Here is a 26,817-nt window from a genome sequence, read left to right as displayed (position 1 = left end):
GCCCAGGCGGGCCGCGACTTTCCCCCTTGTGGGTCGCGGCGCACCCCCTGGATAGGCACTTTCCCCCTCTCTATTCAGAGGCACGGGTCGCGACTTGGCCTATCAAGTCGTGGCGCGCCCCCCCAGGCAGAGGCCTCCCAAGGCGCCTGGTTTAAGATAAGTCGCGATTTGTCAAGAACAAGGTCACGACTTGGCCCCTCGAACCAAGAAATTTCTCCACTTTCAGCAGCCAAAACCTATCCAATTTATCCCAAAATCATCCAAACAACACAACTAAATCATCACAAACACTCTAATATGTTCCCAGCAGCAAAACCCAATAGAAAACTAGGCTAAAAACTCATCAAAACTCCAATTCAATCTTTGAAACTCAAAAGATCATAAACACCTTAAAACAGCCAGCAAATTCCAGAATTTAAATGTTAAACCATAGTTAAAAGCTTACCTCTATTGAATAATAAATCCACCAAGAAGTTACCAAGCTAATTCCCAAGTCCCTAGGATCGCCTCGTGTCGAGTAACCCCAATTAACCCACATAATAATGTGGTCTCTCACATATATCACATATATGGACATAAATACACAATTATGCCCACAACGGGCCAAATTACCAAAGTCGTCCTTCTAATAGGAAGCGGGCCCACATGCATATTTAATACCCCTAAATAGGCACATCTAGTCATATTATCACGTAATTCACATAATTAAAATTAACATAGCAATTAAACACATATTTCCACATATTGTCATCCCGACCCCCTAATCAATGTCATAAGCCTTATTAGGTAATTTTGGGACGTTACCATGAATAATCAACTCAGAGAGCGACTATAATCAACTCGGAGAGCGACTAGTTCAAGTAGAGCGAGAGCTAAATAAACACCGAGCACATTAGTTCAACAACTCATTTGGCTTGTTTGGCCCGGTTCCCTTCATGATTTCCATCTTGCAGTCTCCTCCATTGCCCCCAAACTTCTGACTTCTCGTGCTAGTAGTACGAGACTAAATATGCACTTATAATAAACAGTTTGGTTTATTTACATATTATTTTTAGACAAGTTGTTGAGATCTTTCCTTTTCGTCAATTTCTATTTCTTTAATTTTTTTTATTATTTTCTCACGTGACCTTAGCTAAATATATTTTTTACATATATCTTATTTACAATTTTCTCTCTCATCACCTTGTGTCTTATGATTTATTTATTTAATTTATCCCTCGTTATTTTTTTCAAAAACTTTGCAATATATTCTCCTTTTTAGTATTTCTATTCATTGTTCTAAAAAAATTAACATTAAGTGCTAAATTTTTTTGGCAATTTAGCCTCAAAGAATTTTTATTTACAATTAAATCATAATTCACTTTTATAACAAAATTCTAATTTTTTTTCTCCAAGTATATAATACACTTCAAAAATATTTTTATATATGTGACAAAATATATAAACGAAAAAAACTTAATTATTTCTATTTCAGAAGATTTGATAACCTGAATTACAAGAATATATAAGGAAATTTTATGTTTTATGCATACTAAATTAGTGAAATTTTTTAATTTTCCAGCATAAGTTACTATCCCAAATATATGACAATTTTAATTTTTTGGACAAAAATACCGCTAATATTTAAACACTTATGTTTTCTCTCAATCTGAACTCATGGTGTTTCGATGCAAAATCGATGGTGTTCGATGCTCTTGCGATGCAATCATGAAAACTTGTTTTTTTGGCCAAAACGATACTTTTTCGATGTAAAATCGATGCAATTTCAATGCTCTTGCAATGCAATCATGAAACTTGATTTTTTGCTAGAATGATGTTTTTCCGATTCAAAATCGATGGTGTTTTGATGCTTTTGCGATGCAATCATGAAAACTTATTTTTTGGCTAAAACTATGTTTTTTCAATGCAAAATCAATGATGTTTCGATGTTTTTGCGATGCAATTAATCAAACTTGATTTTTGGCCAAAACGATGCTTTTTTTATGCAATTTCGATGCTCTGCACTGAAATTTTACGAAAACTTTGGAGGTTCATATTTTTTCACTCAAATGTCCGTTTCAGATGATTTTTTTTTAATTTTGGTATTTTTTTGAGATCTACAAGATTAGAATGAGAGAGAGAGTAAGAGAATGAGAGATGAGAGAGAGAGAGAGAAAGTTTGGACTGAGAGAGAAAATGAGTGTTTGAATGTTAGAGGTATTTTTGTCCAAAAAATTGAAATTGTTATATATTTGGGATAGTAACTTATGTTTGCATATTAAAAAACTACACTAATTTATCATGCATAGAACATGAAATTTCCCTCCCTTTATTGGTGAGGAAAGTGAGAAAAAAACCAAAGAAAAGCTATATGGTTCCCACCTTCTCTTTCAACATGGATGAGGCCACCACCTCCTCCACTGGCGCGACTACCGCCCCGACTGCCTCCTCCTCCATCATCCCAACCCAAGCCATTGTTCTCTCCAAAGCATCAATTCGATACCTTGACTCAATTACTCACTCTTACCTTCCACTTCATAAAATTTTCAACCTTTCTCTACTTCTTCACAAACGCTTTTTTTCTTCTTTAATTTTGGGATCTGAATTTAGGTTTGTTTTTATTTTTTATATTTATTTTCACTTGCTTGGATTGAATGGTTGACTTTGGGTCTGGAGCAGCTTTACTTGATCATTTTCGTGAGTTTATCTGATTGTATCAATTTCTTAACTGTGTTGCTTATGATGGGAGATGTTGTCACTTTAGCTTGTGTTTGATTTAAGCAAGCCTTTTCAACCACCAGCATCAATCTCGCTCACATTCCTCAGGGTTAGTTTCTATTCTCAAAATTAAAAGCGGTAATGTTTGTTTGTTTAATTTGAGTTTGAGATATGCCTAATTGGAAATGCAGATGACTACCATATCACTTTGTTTATGTTGATATGAATTCCATATGCCTATAGTGGGGGAGAACTCTTGGAACAAGCGAAGATAGGAGGTGAAAGAAGGAAATGAACACCTTTCATGCTTGATAACAGTGCTTGAGAGATTGTTGAAATTTTTTTGCATCAGAACTTATCTTTTTAAACAGATCAATTCAAACACCAATTCCCTTCCTTTTCAATTTGTTGCTTCTAGGCTTTTGTTTGCAGACTTGAAAAGCTTTATAGTGGGAAAGCCTATTGTGGATTTTGGTTTTTATTTGCTTCTGATTTTGGTTCAAACAGGCAACAGTCGTATCTGTCAAGAATGGGAGTAATCTCAGTTTGCTTTTACAACTCATGACTTTTGCATTTATTTATTTATAATATTTAGGAATGTTCTATTTTAAGAGAAACTTTTAGAACCACATTGCTCCTACAAATTTTCAGATTATAAAATAATGTTATTAATACCTATTAGTCTTGACTAAAAAGTAAGACAAACAATATAAATATTTTATTTCATAATACTTGGAACAAACACTACTACAAAATTGGGCTATCTTGACACCCAACCACAACAGTCAACTCTGTTGACTGTCGTAATTGCTTAGCGCGACTCTACGCCGACAGTTAAAAACTGTAGGCATAGAAACCAATGCCGACAGTGAATAAGTGTCACAGTTGCTTTTGACTGTCGCTATTGACCCCAATGTCGACAGTTAATTCGAGACCAATGCCAACAGTTAAAAACTATTGTAGTTGAACCCAACGCCGACAGTTAATTCGAGACCAATGCCGACAGTTAGTCGACTGTCGTCGTTGCTCAATAACGACAGTTAAAAACTGTCGGGAAAGCCCGTTTTTGTAGAAGTGAAATTTTAAAATTCTATTACAATTTCTTGACAATTGTAAGTAGTACGTAAGTATTTACTTCATGTTACCATGGAACTTACTTCTCAAGAATATTTAGTCATCAACTTTTATTATTTTAATAATATCTTTATAAAAAAAATATCATCTTGCTTTTCTTTTAACTTCCCAAAAAAACAAAGTGGGATTTTCTACCAAAACTTAAGCCAGAAGCTCGAGCAAATCGCCGAAGAACTCCTCAAGCACACAAAGTTTGGAAGTTCTCTTCCGCCACAAAATGGGCATCGATTAGTAAATTCTTGTGATCTATTTGAAATTCTTTTGAAGCAGGATTTTCACTGTTTGCATATCAAATATTGGTGATTTTTGTTAGTTTGTGGTATCATATGGCAATCAAGAAGTGATCATGTTTTGATTTGTTGAAATCCAAAGAAAAAAATGTATTTGGAAGAAGATAGCCACACCGTAGCCCTGTCTCTTGTTATGAGAGTCCCCGACATGAGAATAGAAGAGTGAAATAATCATAAACTATTTTTCTTTCTTTCTAAAGTTGACGACTAAGAGTACAAAAGGGAGTTATTTGGTTCTAATATTATGTTGAAGAGAAGTATGAGACAAGAAAAACATACAACATGCATGTTTGGTACATTTCATTTGGGGTTTGTCTTTAATTTAAGTAAGAAATAATTATGGTCGCTTGTGATAAGCATAGGGAAGACTGTTTTATTGTTTTTGGTTGTTCAAGTCGGTTTCATTAGTTTAGTTGTGGTGGACCTAAGAAACATAGTTTTTTATGGTATTGAGAAAAGTACTAGGATCTATGGTGATTGTAGTATCTAGGTTAACATAAATAGAATATTTAGGATTTAAAATATATATATATATGTATGTTGGGTATCTCTGGCACATTCCCTATACAGTATACTCTCAAAAATGACATTAGAGGTGGTCTTGATACCAATTTATTTTTTATGATAGTATTCACTGTAGTTATAGCAAATCTCTGACAATTTTTTTAGAAATTCTGAATAATTTATAATGTCAGATACAAAATTCAAAATAATTACTTTTACATGCACATTGAAAAAAGTTCGTAGGTTATTATAATTATAATAAATGCCATCATGAAAAAAAAATTGGGTCAAGATGTTCCCACATGTCATTTTTTGGAGCATGTTGTACCTCTACATTCTTTTTAGGGGATGTACAACATACACTCCCTATACATATTAAAAATAATTAGTTATCTGAGAAAAAAAAAATTGTCAATTTTATATATAGCAATACAAGTTAGTTTCACATTTCCTTCTTTTGAAATAATAATAAAGCCAATGAAGTGGACAGTTTAATTTAAGGACACCAATGAACAATGGCATTACCCTTGTTAGTTTCTAGATATCAAGCATATGGACAATTCATCAGCTCTTGGAAGCTTTGCTTCTGTTGAAAACGACATTCGTATGCATAAGTAGAAAAACGACATTATAGAAGAAAATAAATATCCTTTCTGTTGTTTTTCTTTACAAGTGATACAAGTGATCTTCAAGGATAAAACTATACAAGACCGCTTAGTTTAGTTCTATGATTTAGTACTTTTTCTTTTAACATCTATGTTCAAGATCAAGACTAGCTAGATATACAAACACATTATCATAACATAAAATGTTCCAAAAAAAAAAAAAGAAGGGACATAGCTTCAGACCACCAAACAGATGAAGATGCATAATTCAATGGATGGAATTGGGCAAGCAAATTTGGGGGGCTTGAAGTAATCCTTCAAGCATTAGCATGACAATCTTCATGGTGGGTCATAAAGAAGGGACTTCATGAAGACACAATATAGCAATCTTCATGAAGACACGATAGAGCAATCTTCGCAAACCTCTTTACCATTTTCGTGACTTTCATGGTCTCCTTGTCATAAGCTAACTCAGTATGACTTCTATCAAAAAAAATATATCAAAGAAATAAATGGGGAACTAAGCAAATCTCTTTGTAGATGGCTAATATAGAGAATTGTTCGATTAGGGCCAGGAAAAAAACTCAAAACTTAGCAAGATAGAAGCAAATGGCTCTTACAGTTAGGTGGGAAACTTGCACTGGATCTCCGAACGGTGGGAAACTTGCCTTGGCTAGAGAAGTGGTGATCGATGCCTCAAAACATTGTCATCAATTTCATATGACTCTAATAATGCTCATTTTTCTGATTCAGTCTCTTTTTTTATTACTGCTTTTGGATCTTGAGATATTGTTAAGTTAAAATCTTTTTTCTTAGAAAATGTAGTTAGTGCAATTCTTACCATCCCCTTGACTCCTGATTGTATGATTTGGAATCTAACTTCTTTTGGGCAATTTACCTTAAAATCTGCTTATCATTTGACCCTTTATGCTAGCCTATACATTCTCCCTCCAATACTCACTTAGTTAAGAGGTGGCTCTTTTCTTTGGAAACTCAAAATTCCACCTAAGGTTAAACATATTATTTGGAGAACTTTTACCACCTTTTACCTTATGCTTCTAATTGTTTTCTAGGAAATTTATTCAAGTCCTTTCTTACTCTTTTTGATGTGCCAATCATAAACAATTTATCACGCTCTACTGCATTGTTTCAAAGCTCAAAAAGTATGGTAAAATTTTGAACTTCTTAAATTTTACAATGCACATCGACATCGGTGGTTGAATATTTTAGATTTTCATTTTGTGTGCTTTTGATAGTTGTAGTGGCCAAAAATCGCACTAGGCCCAGAGGACCCAACTGGACATTACAGCCCATTAAACGCCAATAAGTCCATTAAGTCAAGTCAATAAAAAACTATCTTGGGCAACTAGGCCTATTATGAGTCCCAAGTAAAACGCAGCACACTCACGAAGAGTACATGTGGGCTTTGACCACGCCCTAAGCCCAAAAATCGTATTCAAACATAGCCTCAGAACATGTCAAACATGTGAGAAAAAGGCTATAAGTTGGAGTAGTCTACAACTTGCCCAAGAGAACCGGTCTCCCTCCTAAAAAGGAGGAAGACCACTTCTCATGTCTATTCTTCAGAAGCTGGGCAATTGACCACTGAGGCCTTTATAAATACAAGGGCCTAAGCCTCTTGAGGGGGGTACAATTTCACTCGCTAAACCCCTACTCAAGCACTTACTCGATAGCTCTCAAACACTCTTTAATACTACCAGACTGATCACTTAGATCGGCCTTTCACTGCCACGCTTTGACGACTTTATGTTCTTTGTATTTATTTTCTTTGCATCTATTTTCTACTTGAATTGCTTACTGACTTGACCATCGGAGTCCCTTTGGTTGGCACCACCCCGGTGTCCCAAGGCTTTTATGGACATTCTTCCTTTGTTCTACAAGTTGTCGATGCCCGCGATCAATCTATTCCCATCATTGTAGATTTAAGCCTCTACAATTTGGCACCCACCGTGGGGCCCTGAAAAACTAAATCAGGAACAAGGGATGAACATCCATCACTATGGAAAACTTGGAAGAAGGAGATGTCGACGTTGAAGCCCAACTAGTTACCCTGATGGCCCAAATGAGGGAGACTAACGAAAGCCTCAGAACAGTGCAACATGAGAACGTAGCATTTAGAGAAGAAAATGCCATGCTGAAGTCAAAGATGGAGATGCTAGAATCTGCTCAATGTAGTGCAACCGAGTCCCAGACAAGATTCCGTGTTCTGATCCCACCCATGCAACCGTTCGATGCTACTCCAAGAGCAACAACCAACCAAGCCTCAGGCCAACAGTTGACGGTCACCCCAGGGGGATCACAAGAATAGACAATAGGCCAACAATCTGTAACGACCTGAAATATTAATACTAATTTTTCGGAATAAAAGTCATTTATAACATTTAAAATGTCTTGAAAATTCGAATAAAAAACTTTTAATGTAAGCACACACTAAAAATATTAACAATAAACTTTAAAAACATTAAGAAGTATGGTGATAACCCAACATAGTTTTAAATCATAAGCAAAAGACTCTCTTCTGAAAGTATAGACACCCATAGGTCGGGCCACATGTACAGTTTCGTAGGTAGGCTTCAACATCTCGTTGATTCAGATTTCCTTGCCCTTACTTACAACATGAGCAACTAGGTAAACGAAAACGCTTAGCAATTCAATATAACAGCATATGGAAACAAGTAATAGGAACCAATGACCCAGTCATTACCCTCACAATACATAGCTTACCACAATTAGGGTTCCGGATAAATCCGGGCCCTAACCAAACAATTTCTAGAACGCATAAGCGTCCTCACGGTATAACAGAAAATGTAGAGAACAGAAAAAGTGGAGTTCATTGTTCTAGATGTCGTAAGTAATTTTCAATATATTCATATTGATAGTTTTCCTATTTTATGTTATTTGAGTTTTATAAAAAGCATGCATCTAGACTTTAATATTTACCATCCTACATTATATTCCTTCAAATTTCACATATTGAGATCGATTATACTAATAGAGCCCTGTCTAACTCTGAAGATCTATCTCCACTATGAGATGATATTCGGGATATTAAAAGCTCATTGTATTTTCTCCCTAAGGTGGTTCTTTCATTAGGGTTAGATAATAAGTGTGTTTAGAATGGTTTGATTCAGAACTTTCTTTAAATCTTGCAATTTCTACACTTCTTGAGTTTTTTCAATGAAAGTTACAAATTTTAAAAAAAAATTAAAATCTAAAATAGTAAATTTTACAGTTTACTTATAAATAAATTTATATTTTTATCTATAGAACTAGAAAACATAACCGCACATTGCGCAGTCTTTGTAATAATTAGAAATTATATATTTTTAAATAATTTTTTGAAAAATTATGGTATAGGGAGTCTTTTTCATCTTACTCATACAGCATGCTCTTTGTATGAACATGTGAGGGTGCCTTGACCCTAACTTTTTTCCATGATGGTGTTCATTGTATAGCAAACCTCTTGCGGGATTTCGAGAAATTTTGAATAATTAAAGTACCGAAAATAAAATTCAAACAATTTGTTATACGTGTGCTTTTATTATTATTATTATACATTTTTTTATAAAAAAAATATAAATCATGAATAAATAAATTTATGTTTTATGTAAGGATTAATTTGGCTGATTACTCGTTTGGAATTTTTATTTTTAAAAAATTATTAAAAGTAAATTAAATGTATAATTTATGTTTTATGTAAGGGTTCACACTATATTGAATCTTGTATTTTAGTCGATTAACCATTAGGATTTTTATTTATAAAAATTAACTTTTGGACCTCGTATTTCGTCAAAATATTAAAATAGGAATATATAGATTATTTATTTATTTATTTATTATATGTAGATATTTTTAATTGAAATGTATTATAATTATTCTTTTAGAAACAAAAATAAAATAAAATAGAGTTAATTACTATTATTATAATTATAATTATTAATATTATTTTTTTATAGATATTTAGAAAATAAAATAAAATAGAGTTAATTACTATTATTATTATATTTTAAAAAATAGAATAAAACTATATTTTTTTTAGAAAATTTCAATAAAAAATAAGAAAATAGATTGAGTAATTTAAAGTAATTTTAAAGTATCACATCATCTCATTGTGGCTCTCCTCTATAGAGATATATAGATAGATTGTGATTTTAGAAACAAAAATAAATAAAATGGAGTTAATTACTATTATTATTATATATTTTTTTTTAAAAAAGTAGAATAAAAATATATAGATATTTAGAAAAAAAAATAGAGTTAATAGTAATTAATTTATTATTATATATATATAGACATTTAGACTCTAAAATAAAATAAAGTTAGTTATTATTATATTTAAAAAAAAAAAGTAAAATAAAAATATATTTTTTTAGAAAAAGTTGAATAAAAAATGAGAAAAAAAATAAGAAAATAGGTAGAGTGATTTAAAACAATTTTAGAGTATCACATTATCTCCCATTTATAGAATAATATATAGAAATTCATATAGATGTTAACAAATAAATATATAATAATATAATTATTAGAAAATTGTTATTAACAAATATCTTATTTAAAATTAAAAAAGAAGTAGAATAAAAGAATATAAAAAAATGAGAAAATAGATAGAATGCTTTGGAGAAATTTTAGAGTGCCACATCATATAAACTAAATATTATTATTGTAACGTCCCAAAATTACATAATAATGCTTAGGGCCTGCATCAGTGGGTTAGGATGGCAATATATGGATTTATGTGCTTAATTGTTATATTGATTGTAATTATGTGATAATATGACTAGTTGTGCATATTTAGGGGTATTAAATATGCATGTGGGCCCATTTCTTATTAGAAGGGAAAATTCGGTAATTTGGCCCGTTGCGAGCATAATTGTATATTTATGTGCGTATATGTGATATATGTGAGAGACCACATTATTATGTGAGTTTATTTAAGTTACCCGGCACAAGGTGATCCTAGGGAGCAAGTTAGCGAGAAAGTCACAACGGAATCCATTACCCGACTCGGGGCGAGTCGAGGGGTATTTTGGTTATTAGACATTTAATTGGGTTATCGGGTAATGGAAATAAATAATTTGAGATATATTTGAAGTTAGAGAGTTTAGGAGGGAATATTGGGGAATTTGACCATTTTGCCCTTGGGGACGTTTTTGGTACCCCAAGCCTCAAGATTAGCTTAAGTTAGTTAACCTTAACGAAACAAGAGACAAAAACACAAAACACTTCTCTAAACCGACTCTCTCTCTCTCTCTCTTGACTCACTCTCTTTCTCTCAAGACTTTTCTTAAGCATCCCATTGAAGAACTAAGGGAATTTTTGGCTAGAATCAGAGAATTTGAGCTAAAAGCTTGGGGAATAGGTTCTGTTGCAGCTAATGGGATTAACTTCTGTGGAGGTAAGCTCTAGACTGTGGTTTTTGCATTGAAATTCTGAGATTTGTTTGGTTGTTTTGAGGTGTTCTTGAATCCTCTAGCTTAGTAATTGAATTAGAGATGTAATGATTTGTAAGGCTAGATGTTTGTTGGGTTTTGTTGCTGGAAACATGTTAGAACTATTGTGGTAGTTGAATTATGATCTTAGGGTGATTTTGGGTTGGTTAGGATTGAAATTGGTTGCTGAAAATGGAGAAAATTCTAGGTTCGAGGGCCCAAGTCGCGGCTGAGTTCTTGAGAAATCATGACTTAGCTTGAGCCCAAGGCCTTAGGGGAGGCCTCTGCCTGGGGGGCGCGCTGCGACCCAGTAGGGAAAGTTGCAGCTCGTGCCCTTGGCAGTGAGTAGGGGCCTTGCTGATAGGAGGGCGTGCCGCGACCCACTGAGCCAGGTCGCAACCCGCCTGGGCATGTTTTCCTTGGGAGTTTGTTTTGAATGGAAACCTTTTTCCTTAGGGCTCGAGATCGATTCCAGTACTCAGTTTAGTGGAACTTGAGGCCCCGGAGGATAGGACTCGGTTTGGAAGCCTTAATTCACTCATTATTAATAGAATCCTATTTTATGGTTGTGACTAGGGAATCACTAAGGGCTCGGAAGCGGGATCATGCTCGAGAGTCGTTCTTATTTACGCTTACTCGAACCTGAGGTAAGAAAACTTCACCCAATACATGTTATATGTGACTAGGGCTTGGTCCGACTATTATCAATTATTATGATTAGGGCTTGGGCCCCAAGGACATTTATGCTTAGGCTCTTGTTTCACATGTTAGTTGATGCTTGCCTAAGTGCTTTATAATCGTTGTATGAACTCTGTGGTTAGGGCATAAGGCCCCATTGAATAGATATGATCAACGTTGTGAGAATGGTTATCTAATGGTGTTATATGACTACCATGCATATGTGTGTAGTTTGTTGGGATATGCCTATCCATATCTATTTATGCATTGAGGTTTGTAATCTTGGATCAGGGCTTGACTTATTAGTCAAGGCGGCAATAGCGCGCTGTGCGCAGGTCGAGAGACTTAGGTCTAAATCAACAACGTACTACTACGTTGGTCGACTTTAAGGTCGATGATGAACCAAGAGGTTGGGCTAGCTCTATGGCTAATGAGACAGAGCTAAAGGCGAGGGCCCCAGGTTACTCTATGGTCACGTAACTAAGGCATAAGCCCTGGGAATTGGCTCTAAGACTAACTGATTAGGGCAACGACCCCAATTTGATCCAATGATCATTTGCTTGAATTTAATTGATAGTGTCTACAGGTTAATATTAATGATTATGTTGAATGGGTATTTCGAGGTTTATATTCTTTGTTTATGCACATGTTGAGTTTTCTTGCTGAACCTTGGCTCACGGGTGCTTTGTGGTGCAGGTAAGGGGCAAGGAAATCTTGACCAACCATGAGTTGGAGAGCTTCGGTGGCGGTGTGTAAATATGGGGCTGCTCGACCACCATGGTCGGGGATATCTCAGAGGAATTAGGGTTGTAGCCCTATTTTGCTACGTAGACCGACTAATTGTAACTTTTGATGTGTATTTACCTTTTTAAAAAAGTCTAGTTGTAATATTTTGGGATCTCATGTTTATACGAAACTTTTTAAATGAAAGTCAATGGTTCTTTGACCAAAAATTTTAACCCTAACTCTTGATACTAACCTTAGTTACACATTTTAAACCAAATGACCTGATTAGCAGGTCTGACACAATTTTAAGTACACAGTGTAACGGTCCTGGATTAGGAGGACATTACAACTTGGTATTAGCACAGCCAAGGTTTAAGGGTTCCTGAAGACTGGCCGGGCATGTACACTCGCCACTAAAGACAAGCTCGACTCAGGGTTCGTTAACTATTATGTGCTTATATGTTTAAATGCTTGAACATGATATGAATGCCTTATGTGCATTTTAGGAAGCATGAGATTATCTTATAAGGCTGGCCCTTGAATGTTGCATGAATAATAAAGAACGTGCTTATTAGCATCGTTATTGCTTGTGAATGTAAGGGAATCATTGGGAGTGTTATTATTTATATATAGGCCAGAGGAAAATGCTTATTAGCATTTTTATTACTGGCAGGAATTGAAAGAATATGCTTATCAGCTATGTTGGATTTGTGAAAACTACGTGGATATGTTAGTGTGTATTGTTACTTGTTGATGGATATCAGGAGGTGCTTATTAGCATTATGAATGAATATATTGTGTGATGGCATGCTTATTAGCATTGCATATGTTTGTTATCTGATGATGTTGGATCGTCAGGCGGCAAGAGGTATAGTTGTTACTTACCTAATGGCCGATTTGATCTCTGTAGGGTGAATTGAGTGACAGTATGAATCCTCGAAGGTCAGAGAGACTGTTTAGCAAAGAGTTACAGGGCAGTGAAGTGAATGACCAGGGCCAGGCCCCACCGCCAGCTCCAGAGAACTAGCAATAGGTGCTTGGTGACATGCAAGCCAAGTTGGAGAGCCAGGAATAAGAGACATGCCTTTTGAGACAGCAACAGGTTCCAGTAGGGAACCTACAGCCCGCGGTAATGGCAGTAATACAGCCAAAGGTATCGACAGTTGTGCAGCCCCAAATAGGGGGAGATAGGTGGGAACCCCTGTATGAGAGGTTAAGGAAGCATCACCCTCCAGTCTTTGAGGGTGGTTCAGATCCACTGAAGGCTGAACAGTGGATGACCATGATAACCACTATCCTAGACTTTATGAGGGTTGGTGGTAATGAGAGAGTGGTCTGCACCACTTATATGTTTCGGGAGGATGCCCGAATATGGTGGGAGGTGGTATCCCAAACTAGAGCAGTTACCACCATGGAGTGGGAAGAGTTCAGAACCTTATTCAACGAAAATTATTATAATGACGCAATTAAAGTTGTGAAGGCTGAAGAGTTCAGCAAGTTACTTCAGGGTAATACGACAGTGACTGATTACGCCCTGAAGTTCGACAGTTTGGCAAAGTTTGTCGGGGATCTGGTGCCCACTAATGGGACCAGAAGAGAGAGGTTTCTTTAGGAGCTACAGCCTATGATAGCCCGGGATGTTCGTATTACAACTGTGCCAGGAGTGACTACCTATGCACAGGTTATGGAGAACGCGCTTACAGCTGAGAGCGCTGAGAACAAGATCTAGTGTGATAATGCAATCAGAAGGGGTTCTAGGAGGCTAGGACCCCCATTTTCAGGTTTTGGTAGGGGCGGAGGCCCCAGTGATCAGAAGATGAAGACTCTGGATACAGCTTCAGCTCCAGGGCTAGATAGGAGGCCACGGGGCATACAGATGGGCCGCCAGAGTGGCGGTGAGACATGGAGAGCATTCCTAGAGTGTGCTAGGTGTAGGAGGCGCCATATTTTGGAATGTCGAGTGAAGGCCTGCTTTGTTTGTGGTAGTACGGGGCACTTGAAGAAAGATTGCCTAAGAGCCAGAAAGGAGGAGGCAAAGAAAGTGGACAGCCTGACGCTAGCTCGGGTGTTCACTTTGACCCAGACAGAGGCCGAGGCTAGTCCCTCAATGGTTACAGGTCAACTTTCTAGTGCTGGAACCTTTTATACTGTTTTTATTGATTCTGGTGCTACGCATTCCTTTATTGCTAGTAGGGTTATAGATGGGTTGTGTAGACCTTGTGATTTATATTCTGTGGGGTTTGGTACGATATTGCCTACTGGGGAATTAGTGGTAACCATGAGATGGATTAGGTCACTACCAGTTACAATGGATGGCAGTGAGTTATCAGTTGACTTGGTGGAGTTGGAGATGATCGATTTTGACATAATTCTGGGTATGGATTGGCTAGAGAAGTATGGGGCATCGATAGACTTTAAGAAGAAGATGGTAACCTTTGAGCTAGAGGGAGAGGGCCCCTTTATTTTTGTTGGCACTGTGCATGGACCCCGTATACCTATGATATTAGTACTTAGAGCTAGAGACCTATTGCAGGGGGGATGCATAGGGTTCTTAGCTAGTGAGGTGGATACCACTCAGGTCGTGCTAGTGGGACCAGAATAGACCCGGTTAGTCTGTGAATTTCTGGGCGTGTTTCCAGAGGATCTGCCACGGTTTCCTCCACACAGGGAAATTGCATTTGTAATTGAAGGCACTCTCAGCTATGAGTGCCTTCTCAACCACCTGTGCATAGGTAGTAACCCCAGCCACAGTGGTAATGCGAACGTCACAGGCTAATCTAGGCTGTAGCCCTTGGAGAAATCTCTCCCTCCTGGTCCCATCAGTGGGCACCAGCTCCATGGCAAACTTTTCCAAACGATCAAACTTTAGGGCATACTCAGTCACTGACAAACCTCCCTGAAGTAGCCTGATGAACTCCTCAGCCTTTGCTGCCCTGATGGCATCATTATAATATTTCTCATTGAACAGAGTCTGAAACTCTTCCCAACTCAGGGCATTAACGTTTCTGGTCTGGGATATAACTTCCCACCAAATTCGGGCATCTTCCCGAAACATATATATGGCACAAGCCTCCCTTTCATTACCAGTCACCCTCATGAAGTCCAGGATGGTGGTAATCATACTCATCCATTTCTCTGCTTTGGCAGGATCTGCACTGCCTTCGAAAACTGGAGGTTGATGTTTCCTGAACCATTCATAGAGAGGCTCCCATTTGTTACCAACCTCAGGCAGTTGCTCAGCTGCTAGCACCGATACAGGAGGTGCCTCTGATACACTGGCAACTGTAGGTGCTTGCTGTTGTCTCAGGAGGCGGAGTTCTTCTCCCTGCCGCACTACTGTAGCCTGCAGATCATTAATTAACTATTGCCAGTTTGCAGGAGCTAGCTGTGGAATCTGTCCCTGATCATTCTTTTGACCCTGATTATTATTATTCTGGCCTTGATCACTCTAGTCAGCTGATGTATCTATCTATCCTGGATTCATTCTTATCAACTTATACCTTGCTGAAACAATAGTCAATACGGTCAGTCAGGTAGTAATAAATAAACCTCTTGCCGCCTTACGGTCCAAGAACAAGCAGATAACTATCATATTCCACAGTCATAAAAATATGCAATTAGATACATGATTATAGCATTTAGCACTTATCATGTATCACATAATAGTCCACAATGAACAATACTAATGAGTATGTTCCAGCAATTTCAGTACTATTTAGCACACAGTTGCCGAAGATGCATTATTTAGGGCACAATCTTAACATGGTGTCTCATGTATACAGGTAAAGCATTTATAATATATTTAAGCAGTTATACATATAACTACATAAATAGTTACCAAACCATGAGTCGAGCTTGTCTTTAGTGGTGAGTGTACATGCCCAGCCAGTCTACAGGAACCTTAACCTTGGCACGCTCTGATACCAAGTTGTAACACCCTGGTTACCCCAAGACCGTTACGGTGAACGTTGAACCGTGAATTTAACTCGCTACCCAAGTTCTTTGGTTAAAAACGTGCTTCTAGGTGTTATTAATAGGTTAAGGTGGAAAACCAATCAAAAGGAAAGGATATATTTTATTTAAAACATAAAATTGCTCATGGGCCCATAAAAACGTTTACAAGTTATTTACAATGCAAAATAGTCATTACAGTTTGAAATTTACAACCCGCCGACCTAAGCAGGAAAAAAATAGGGTAAACCCCCTAGTTCCTCTGAGAACTCCTTGGCCGTGGTGGTCAAGCAGCCGCATATGTACACATCACCACCTAAGCTCTCCACTCAAGGCTGGGTGAGCTTTTCTTTCCCTTTACCTGCACCACATAGCACCCATGAGCCAAAGCCCGGCAAGAAAACACAGTAATGCATATAAATATTATCAAATGATTATTATTATAATCACATAGAGCTTATAGCTCTAAACAGATGAGTGAATATCACTTGAGGTTCTGGTAAACCATAATGAGTGACTGACAAGCAAGTCACTAGCTTAAACAGATGAGTGATTGCTGGGCAAGTCACTAGCTTAAATAGATGCGTGACTGTTGGGTAAGTCACACGGGGCTTGGCACCCACAGCCATGTGACTAAATAGTCACTGTGGCTCTAAGTAACTAGCCTTTGGCTAGATAAGTGCTTATAGTATTCATCGAACTTGAGGTCGGTCCAACATTAATGCTCTTCTAAGTCATTTAATGCAGATATCGATTAGATCTAATCTTTGTTGGCTTGCGTTGAACACGTTAAGGCCGTTGCTGACTTATGAGTCAGCACTGTGTGACCAGTGCCCAGTACCACTGCCGAATTTGACTAATGAGTCACAGCTTCACAGTTGATATTAACACCTTTGCCAATTCTGACTATTCAGTCAGTACCATGCACAAGTGAGCAAGATTCGCTAAGCATCTAATAATCAATCCATGTCCACATTTAAACATTCAACATGCCTCATGGATAACCACGCATGTCACATATGGGGTGCAGTTTTCTTACCTCTGGTTCGAGCGAGAATTAATAAAAGAACGACCCTTGAGAACAATCTATCTTTTAGTTCCTTAGCGGTCACCTAGTCATAACCAATTGGAATCCCTTAATAAAGTAGATCAATAAATGGTTCACAATCTAAAACCACGCTTCTGGGATCAATCCCGCACTCTCGGGAATCTCAATCTACCCAAATGGGGTAAGGGAACCAACCGCCGAGCCGTAAAGATCATCCGGAGCCCTAAAAATGAGATTTGCTGGAATTGGCCTAGCGCTGGGGTGCTGCCAAATGGCACTGGGGCGCTGACCTAAAGCAGAAAGACCCAAGTCTCTACCTTGCATAGCATTAGGGCGCCAGCTTTAGACCAGAGAAATTTATGGTTTTCCCTCCTTGCGACTTCCTTTGAAACCAACCCTCCAAACCAATCCCAAACCCTACCAAAACATCCAATTCAACCCCTAAACTTCATCTACATCACACCCTCATCAAAACCCAAGAAATCTTACTCAAAAACCTCCACTAATTCCCAACTATCCACATCAAAATCCATAAGTTGAAAACTATAAGAAAAACAGAGCATAGCTTAAAATTCATGGATGATTTCTTACCTCAAGCTGGTTTTTATTCCTCTTCAATCTTCAATGGATGAACTAAGTTTATAAACTCCAATCCTTGATTTCCTAGCTTGATTCTTCAATTTGGGCTCAAAAACTCCAAAGGAGAAAGATAGAAGATGATGAACGTGAGGAAGGGTGAAGCAGCTTTGTTTTTGGTTCTGTTTTCTACAAGTTTCTACAATCCAAAAGCAGATATATATCTTAGGGGTGAAATCACTATTTTGCCCCTAGGTCATTTAAAAGTTTCTAAAGACTCCCAAGGGGTAAAATCGTCCTTTCTAACCTATTTCGTTAATCATAATTAACACCCTCCAATTCTCGCTATTCTCGATATTCTCAAATACCAATAATTCATATCTTGTTACCCTTTAATTCTTGGCAACGTTCTAATCATTAAAACAACTTGAGACTCACCCCGGGCCTCGAACTTAATCCCGTTATGACTAAACCGCTAATTAATATTCAAAGATCGTCTCATGTCGAATAGCTTGAACAAATCCACACTATAATGTGGCCTCAACAATATATCACCGACATGCATAGAAATACACAATTACGCCCTCAACGGGCCAAATTACCAAAATACCCCTGTCATGAAATGTGGACCCACATGCATGTATTTAACATCATATTATAATATAATTCACAAAACATGCATATAACAGTTTAATGGCCTAATAAATCAATTATGTCCCTCTCAGCCTACTAATCCAACCATCAAACCACATTAGGGATTTTGGGGCATTACAGCATATCCCCAAAACGATAAGGGAAGTGAAGAGTAGCTTAACATAGACCTGACCATGTCCAACAAGGTCCGGTTTCTTCTCTCTGAAACTCCGTTTTGTTGTGGTGTTCCATTTGCATCCAATGTCATTAACATTGTCAGGCAGATCTACAAGTTCCCAGATTGAATTGGAATACATTGATTCCATTTCTTGATTCATGGCTTCTTGCCACTTATCAACATCAGGGTCTTCCATTTCTTCTTTAAAATTCAATGGATCGCTCTTTTCAGTATCTGATACAAGAATGTGTGCCTCATGTTCATAACGAATGGGTTGTCTCACAATCCTCCCACTACGACGTTGCACCGATTTTTCCTTTTCAAGAAATATGGTTTCTTTGGTTGTTTTATCATTAACTGATGAAGAGAATGGAGATGAAATATTATCTGTCATTAGTTCCTCTAAAACTACTTTGCTCCGAGGTTTAAAATCATTCATATAGTCGTGTTCTAAAAAGGTTGCATTTGTCAAAACAAATACCTTTTGATCACTTGGGCTATAGAAATATCCACCTCTTGTTTCTGGAGCATAACCCACGAATATACACACTTCAGACCTAGAATCCAGTTTTCCAGATTTAGGTCTTAGCACATGAGCAGGACAACCCCAAATACGAAAATGTTGTAAACTAGGTTTATTTCCATTCCATAGTTCCAGAGGTATCTTTTTCACAGCTTTGGACGGAACTACATTCAAAATGTAGTTAGCCATTTGAAGTGCATATCCCCAAAATGATAAGGGAAGTGAAGAGTAGCTTAACATAAACCTGACCATGTCCAACAGAGTCTGGTTTCTTCTCTCCGAAACTCCGTTTTGTTGTGGCGTTCCAGGTGCTGTGAGTTGGGATAGAATACCATGCTCCAGCAAGAAATCTTTGAATTCAGAATCCAAATATTCACCACCACGGTCAGATCATAGTTTCTTTAAAGATTTACCTAATTGCTTCTCAGTAAGACTTTGGGCCAGTTTGGTACAGCTGTGCTGTGGGAAAAAGTAGCTGTAGCTGTGCTGTGAGAAAAAGCAGCTGTAGCTGTGCTGTGAGAAAAAGCTGCTGAGTGTTTGGTAAATTATAACTTTAGAAATACTGTGAGTTGGAAAAGTTGTATATAAGTGTTTGGTAAACTAGATTATTAGATAGTTGTTAAATACAGAATGACCAAAATAGGTATCATATGTATTTAACTAATTTTGTTTGAATAAATTTATACATATTAACATATTTATAATTATTTTTTATTTTATTAAAAATAATAATGATTTTTTATAATATTTAATTCTTTTAATATATACGTATAATAAAATGATTAATTAAATTTTAAAAAATAAAAAATCAACATAAATATTGTCTATTTTTAAATTATTATAAATTTTGATCATAACAAATAATTTAAATTTAGTCAATTTGATTCGACAAAATACAAAACTTAAATAAAATAAAATAGATAAGAATATAGTTTAATTATATCCCATTAAACTTGCAGCAATCAGATCTCTAGTATTGTCCATTTCATTTAAATTTGAAGCTCTAGCTGTCTCATCTTCATCTTCAATATTAGTTTGATCTTCTACACAATAATATGGATTATCTCTAATTTTCTCAAAATGTCGATCACGTTTTGCATGCCTTCGAATGTAATTATGCAAGGTCATTGATGCAATCACTATTTTCACTTGCTTCTGATATGGATAACTAGGCATATCTCTTAATATTTTCCATCTTTTCTTCCATACTCCAAAAGTTCTTTCAATAACACTTCGAAGAGAAGAATGTGCCTGGTTGAATACCTCTTTATAACCAGTAGGTTTGCTACCTCGTTGAAATTGTGGTAGATGGTATCTTTGGCCTTTATATGGTCCTAAAAAACCTGTAATTTGTGGGTATCCCGCATCCACTAAATAATATTTTCCTGTCAAATAAAATATAAAAATATAATTACAAAATTATAAAGACTTTAATATTTTATAAATGTGTTTAGATGACAACCTTGGGGAGGTTTTGGAAAATTTGAAGTTGAATCACATAAAGCTGTATAGAAAATTCTTGTATCATGAGCAGAACCTTCCCACCCAGCATATGCATATATAAATTGCATATCAAAATTACATATTGCCATGACATTCTGAGTTGGTATCCCTTTTCTACCAACAAATGGTACTTGATCTTCAGGTGGAATTACAGCATTCACATGTACACCGTCTATTGCACCAATACAGTTCTAGAAAAAAAATACAAGATTATAAAAATATACTCTAGTTAGAAAAAAATTATTAAAAAATTGTATAATTTTAAAGTATGACTTACCTTAAAATGAGGCATATATCTAGAATCTTTCAATATCTCTTCAGGAACATCTTTAAATTTTGGGTCTGGTGGTTTTAATACATCTACACTCATATGACATAAAACATCTAAAACCTTGTTGAAATATCGACTAACTGTCTTGCCTGAGTGTTGGAATCGCTCTTGTGTTAATCGGTTTCCAGCACCGTGACCTAATGTAAATAAAAACATGCCTAATATCTCAAGAGCACACATTCTCTTTGAACCCTTAAATCCATAATTAGCTTCCAATTCATCGCATAATTTAATGAAAACATCTTTCTCCATCCTAAACATGCTATAACATCTACTTTCATTTCCTTTTAATATTTCCATCAACCACATATGACCAGTTTGAGAAGAATTCATACAAGGTGTCTTGTCAATATATGTTGTATAATAATGTTGAACAAAGTATGTAGCTATAGACGCCGATTGTAACTCAATCTCCTCATCCGTGTCTGCCATTATTTCTAATTTAAAATAAACCTGTGTATATTAAAGAGTATATAAAATACATGCCAAATAGCCATAAAGTCTTCATAACAAATGCAAGTGAAAAACATAATAAAGCATATTTATATTAAATAGTGACAACACCAAGTCTTGAGAGCAATTTAAAAAAAAAAGTCTGTAAAGAAATAACATAATAAACATATACTAACGTCATAACACAAAGTTTAGAAAATAAATACTACTACTACTATAAGTCATAGTATTATAATTATCCCAGAGTATGCTCATTCTTGAGCCAAGTAAGCATCAACTCAGGTTCTTCCAATGAAGCAAACATCTCTCTCTTCTCTTTCATGATAAACAAGCGAGTTGCAAATAAATACAAGCTGCTCCCTTTCTCAATTCCAGGCAAAGAATTTAAAATTTTCATAACTTCGGTAATACTATTCTCCTTTCTAGCTGTTTCAATATTTCTACTCCTTGTCTCCACAGCATCATCAAGGCGACCAATTTGTTCAAATATCATTAAAGGCCCTGTCTTCTTCATTTTTCCTTTTCCATGTTTCATTGCTTTATTTTGTTTCTCAAGTGGCTCGGCTAATCTCTTGTTATTTTTCTCTCTAAGAAATCTATCAGTATTAGGCATCTCTAGATCATCGTCACTACTCTCAAGTTGTTCATGTAAGGTTTCAATATTGTTAAAAGGTTTTTCAGACTCAGATGGAATTATTCCAGATGAAGGTGTCCAAGCATACTCTCCTGTAGCAACAGTGTTCATGAAAATCCTATCTAATTTTTCCTCTACCTCTGGTTCAATTCCCCGAATGCGAAACTTTGCAGCATCGGGATGACTCTACAAAAAAAATTTGTTAATTAAATGTAACATTTATGAAAAAAAAAAGTCTTTTAGTTTCATATAAATATTTAACAAGATTATAATGTACCTGTAATTTACTATTCCACCAATCTTCGGTTGCATCAATTGTATTCTTTTTTATATTCCATCCTAAGCCAGTTTCTTTTCCCTTGAGTTGCTTCCAAAGCTTCCATTCATTTTTTAATCCATCCCACTTATTTTTCAATTGTGGTCTAGTGTAATCTCTTCCAGTTGCTTTCTTCATATTTGTAATCAAGTTTACATATCCAACTTTATCTAAATAAGTAGTAGGACGATGCCCATCATCAACCTCTTTGATACAGAAGTCTAAGAAAAAATTCAAACTCTCTGAATTCCATATTGCTTTACTTCTTGGTACGTCACTCTTGGTGCAAATATTATTTTCATTTTCCATCTAATAAAAGTGAAATGATAAGTATACAAAAAAATACAAAAGTAAAATGATGTATCCATATACGCAACAACTCTTATCAATCACTACCATCTATGTAAAACTAAATAATTCAACTAAAGTTCAACATATCCAACTTCAAGACAATTCTTAAAGAATCCCTTGGGAGAAGATAAAACACACACATATGTACATTCATATACATGTAAAAAGGTTACTATAAATCAACTTTTGAAGTGAGAAAATTAAGTAAAAATAAAAGAACTAAAAAGATATTTTTGTTATGTATATGGCAACCATAAATGATTCATCTTTGAATGTAAAAATTGTATTTTTAATGTCCACTTCTCGGCTGAGGGAGCAGACAACCATAAATGAAATTATTTTAATTATAGATATTGTTAGACAAAATATATCCCCAACTCGACTATATATATATATAAGATATATTATAGATTTGTATAAGGTTTTCAAGTTGTTTGTTTCATTAGACAAAATACTATACACTACTTTTTGTACTGATTAAGATTCTTGTTTTGTTGTAGTAAGATAAGATGGCGTGTCCAATTCGACTAAGGATAAATAAACTGATGGGTGTGTTCTTTCTATTTACTCTTACTTTCCCTTTTATTTAAATTTTTATATGTTTGAGATTTGAAAGTATTAAACTAATCCTCATAAAATCCTTTCTTAATATAATATACAAACACAAGCACACACGTCTGATGATGATGAATTATTCACATGTTAACCCTCATTTTTCTAGCTAAACAAACAACTCTTCTCTCTTTTAAAAAGAGAAAAAGTGGCTAGAATGATTTGTTCCATTATATTCTTAATGTCTTGACCATTCAACCACATGCAAGCAAAACAGAAAAGAAAAGAAAAGAAAAGCTGGGAAAATCTGAGAAAAGTTGAGACAAAGAATAAAATAGCAACAGAAAGCTATAAAGGGTGTGGCTATACTTATTTATTATAGATGAATGAGCAATATTGTTCATTTTTAAGGCCATTGATGGAGTTGAATAAAGACTTGAAATGTCTGATTGAGAGAGCTTGGGCTATAAATGGTAAGCTCGACTGCGAAATCGAGCAGAGTATTAAGCTCTGCAAGTTTTGCTCAGAGCATGGTCGTTTGTGCAATGTTGCAGATCAGATCCCAGTTGAGGAGAGGCAGAGCTTGATTGCCATAAGAGATTCATTGAAGCAAGTTGAGAACACCCTTTTGTTTCAACAGGTAATAAGATTCATAAAATATTATATTTTTACATTATATATATTTATATATTAGATTATAATGATCAATGTTGTGATGTGCAGAAGCTGTTGTGTTGGCAAGAGAGAGAGAAAAATGAAACTGTAATTCGTTTGAAAGAAAGCAGAACAGCTTTAATGGAGTTGGTGAGGAGTTATGAAGGGAAGGCACCCGATGTGTTGAGAGAATTAAATGTATGTTTTGGTGATGATGATGATGTTGTAGTTCTTCACAACTTTAAAGATGGTGAACCCAACAACAAATGGTGGAAGCACTACTGGCCCAAACCTTTTGGATTTGCAATGAAGTGTTTGATGTTCTCGGCTACCATATCATATATGATTCGTTTTAGTCACAATAGCAGTTCCAGATCAAATAAATTCTTCTAATCTGCTATTAAACTTGTGGAGAAGGTAAAGAAAGATCTCAACCTTTTTCATCATCATCTCCAACTCCCAGTTATGATCTTGCTTTTTCTATAAAATTATATAATTTTACAGAAATGCGTACTCTATTTTTAAGTGATGTATAAAGAATGAAATATTGCCTAAACCTGATCATCTTCGATACTTCGTATATGTATATGGATCTTTTACTTTTACTTTTTTCTTTACTTTTTTACAGTACTCTGTATATGTATATGTATATGGATCTTTGCTATCATTCCATTGCATCTCTCTCTTTCCAAGCAAACAATTATGGAAAGCAAAAATCAATCAAAAATTGGATGCATCTGCATACACATATCAGAATTTTTCCGTGCCGCTCCCAACACTCCAAGCAGATAATAATATTAATAAATCTGTGTTTAATATAGCATTCAAAAAAAAAAGTTAGAGAAATACCTTGACTTGATTGTGTTGGAGTTTTTGATAGAGAAGTGTAGACCGTGAGGAAGAAGGAAGAAGAAATGGTGAGGCAAGGTGAAGAAGATTTAACGATTGAAAAAGAAGACCTAATAATTCTAATTTAAATGAGGGTATTTTGGTCCAAAAAAAATATCATTAAACCACAATTTCAGCTTCCCGTATAAGCTAAAATCTCAAAGTTGGTGTGGGCCAACTTTGATAAAAAGCTATAATTTTAACCTAAATTCCTAAAAAAGCTATTTTTTTATTTTACCAAACACTTTTTAGTCAATAGCTTTTTTAAAAAGTGCTTTGGGCTTTTCAAAAAGCCATTCCAAACGGGGCCTTTGAAGTCTTTAAACCTATCAAAAGTTTCTGACTTCTTAAGCATTAGGTAGACGTGACCGTATCTAGAGTAGTCGTCAGTAAATGTGACAAAATATTCATAACCACCTCGAGCTTGAATGTTAATTGGACCACATACATCACTATGTATAAGCTCTAGTGGTTCTTTGGCTCTATTTCCCTTTGAAGTGAAAGGTCGTTTTGTCAATTTTCCTTCTAAACAGGATTCACAAACCGGTAGGGTTCCAACTGTTAGCTCCCTCAAAGGTCCATCTTTAGTTAACCGGTTTATCATATCTAGACTAATATGACATAATCTTAAGTGCCAAAGATACGTGTCATTTTCTTTAGAAACCTTTTGTCTTTTTTTACTTTGTGGATTGGCTATTTGAATAATTCAGAGTTATTGGGCGATTTTTCAATTGGATTAAGCATGTACAGTCCGTCTTTTTGTTTTGCATGACAAATATTGTTCCTATTCTTTGAAATAAAAATCACATTATTATAAAAATAAATGCCAAAATTTTGTTCATGTAACAAAGATAAAGAAATAATGTTTCTAGTAATTTCAGGAATAAAGAGAACATTATTCAAAACTAGAAAATTGTTCTTAAAATTTAAATGGACTGTTCCACATGCTTTAGCTGAAACAAGTGCTCCACTTCCCACTCTCATAGTCATCTCTCCTTGCTCCAACTGCTTTGCAGACTCAAGCATCTACAAACAAGAACAAACATAGTTAGTGGAACCAGAATCAACTATCCATGATGATTTATCATGTTCCACCATACAAGCTTCGAGTACAAGTAAATCTAATTTACCTTTATTTTTCTCTTTCAGCTTCGCGAGATACTTTGGACAGTTTCTCTTCCATTGACCATCGACATTACAATGGAAACACTTTCCTTTGGGTGCCTTTTGTTTGGGGTCATTGTTATTTTTGTTCTCGGGTGCCTTAGATGACTTCTTTGTCTTTTTTGGATTGTCCTTTTTAGGTGTGTAGCCATTGTTATTGCTTTTCCTTTTCTTCTTCTTAGAAGAAGATGGTTTGGCTTCAACAACATTTGCTTCAGCCTGACTTGAGATTGTCTTGTTCAAAGACTCAAAAGTTTGCAATTCATTCAACAATTGTGTCATGTTAAATTCTAATTCGTTATGACATAATTTGTTGTGAATGTAGAAAAAGCAGGAGTTAAAGACTCAAGTATAATGCTTACTTGTGTCTTTTCATCCATAACTTCTCCGTGCGTCTCAGCTTCATGGAGTACACTGATCATGTTCAAGACATGCTCACGCACTTCATCTTAGCATTCATGTAGGTTCTAGTAGCCTCATGACAACTTTGATCAGATTGGCACCCAAACATTTCCTTAAGAGATTCTAGTATCTCAAAAGCAGTTTCCATGGATTCATGCTTTGTTCGTAAGATATCACTCATGCTTACAAGCATATAGCACTTAGCTTTGTTATTGGATTGAATCCATGCATCATATTTGTCCTGAATATGTTTCGGGGCAGTGGCGCTAGGTTCTTCAGGACATTCCTCTTTTAAGACAAACTTGTGGTTTTCGCTAACCAACAATAGATTCATATTTGATTTCCATTTTGTGAAGTTATCACCAGTTCATTTTTCTTGTGTGATTAAAGCAGTGATTGGATTACTAGAGATAGACATTTTTTGAATAAAAAAAATACAAATATTATTATATTTAGAAAAATAAATATCAAAGTATCAAAAATTAAACGTGATGCATGAGCACAATTAAAACACATAAAATAAAGTTTAATTTCCACGATAAAACTTTCTAACAATTAAAGTGCCGCCTTAGGGTC

General features: G+C 35.6%; 2 protein-coding genes across 2 annotated transcripts; both read right to left on the bottom strand.

Annotated features, from left to right (window-relative positions):
• Positions 1–19,406: 19,406 nt before the first annotated feature.
• On the bottom strand, positions 19,407–21,259 carry LOC133785022 (protein ALP1-like). Its single transcript, XM_062224283.1, has 4 exons — positions 20,774–21,259; positions 20,456–20,687; positions 19,947–20,378; positions 19,407–19,519 (listed from the first exon to the last, which is right to left on the bottom strand). The coding sequence occupies exons 1-4, from the start codon at positions 21,257–21,259 to the stop codon at positions 19,407–19,409; spliced, it is 1,263 nt and encodes a 420-aa protein (XP_062080267.1).
• LOC133783989 (L10-interacting MYB domain-containing protein-like) lies at positions 21,238–22,577 on the bottom strand. Its single transcript, XM_062223551.1, has 2 exons — positions 22,192–22,577; positions 21,238–22,100 (listed from the first exon to the last, which is right to left on the bottom strand). Exons 1-2 carry the CDS (start codon positions 22,537–22,539, stop codon positions 21,516–21,518), a joined length of 933 nt encoding a protein of 310 aa, XP_062079535.1. The 5' UTR covers positions 22,540–22,577; the 3' UTR covers positions 21,238–21,515.
• Between the last annotated feature and the right edge of the window lie 4,240 nt (positions 22,578–26,817).

Source organism: Humulus lupulus, chromosome 6, assembly GCF_963169125.1.
Source record: "Humulus lupulus chromosome 6, drHumLupu1.1, whole genome shotgun sequence".
Taxonomy (NCBI): Eukaryota; Viridiplantae; Streptophyta; class Magnoliopsida; order Rosales; family Cannabaceae; genus Humulus; species Humulus lupulus.
The sequence above is the reverse complement of the archived record's forward strand: the minus strand, read 5'-3'. Positions and strand labels throughout refer to the sequence as shown.

Coding starts and splice junctions, on each gene's coding strand:
- LOC133785022 (XM_062224283.1), bottom strand. CDS start 21,259: ATGGCAGACACGGATGAGGAGATTGAGTTACAATCGGCGTCTATAGCT. Junction 20,379..20,455: donor TTTTCCAAAACCTCCCCAAG/GTTGTCATCTAA, acceptor TTTATTTGACAG/GAAAATATTATTTAGTGGAT. Junction 19,520..19,946: donor TAGAGATCTGATTGCTGCAA/GTTTAATGGGAT, acceptor AACACTCAGCAG/CTTTTTCTCACAGCACAGCT.
- LOC133783989 (XM_062223551.1), bottom strand. CDS start 22,539: ATGGAAAATGAAAATAATATTTGCACCAAGAGTGACGTACCAAGAAGT. Junction 22,101..22,191: donor GGTGGAATAGTAAATTACAG/GTACATTATAAT, acceptor TTTTTTTTGTAG/AGTCATCCCGATGCTGCAAA.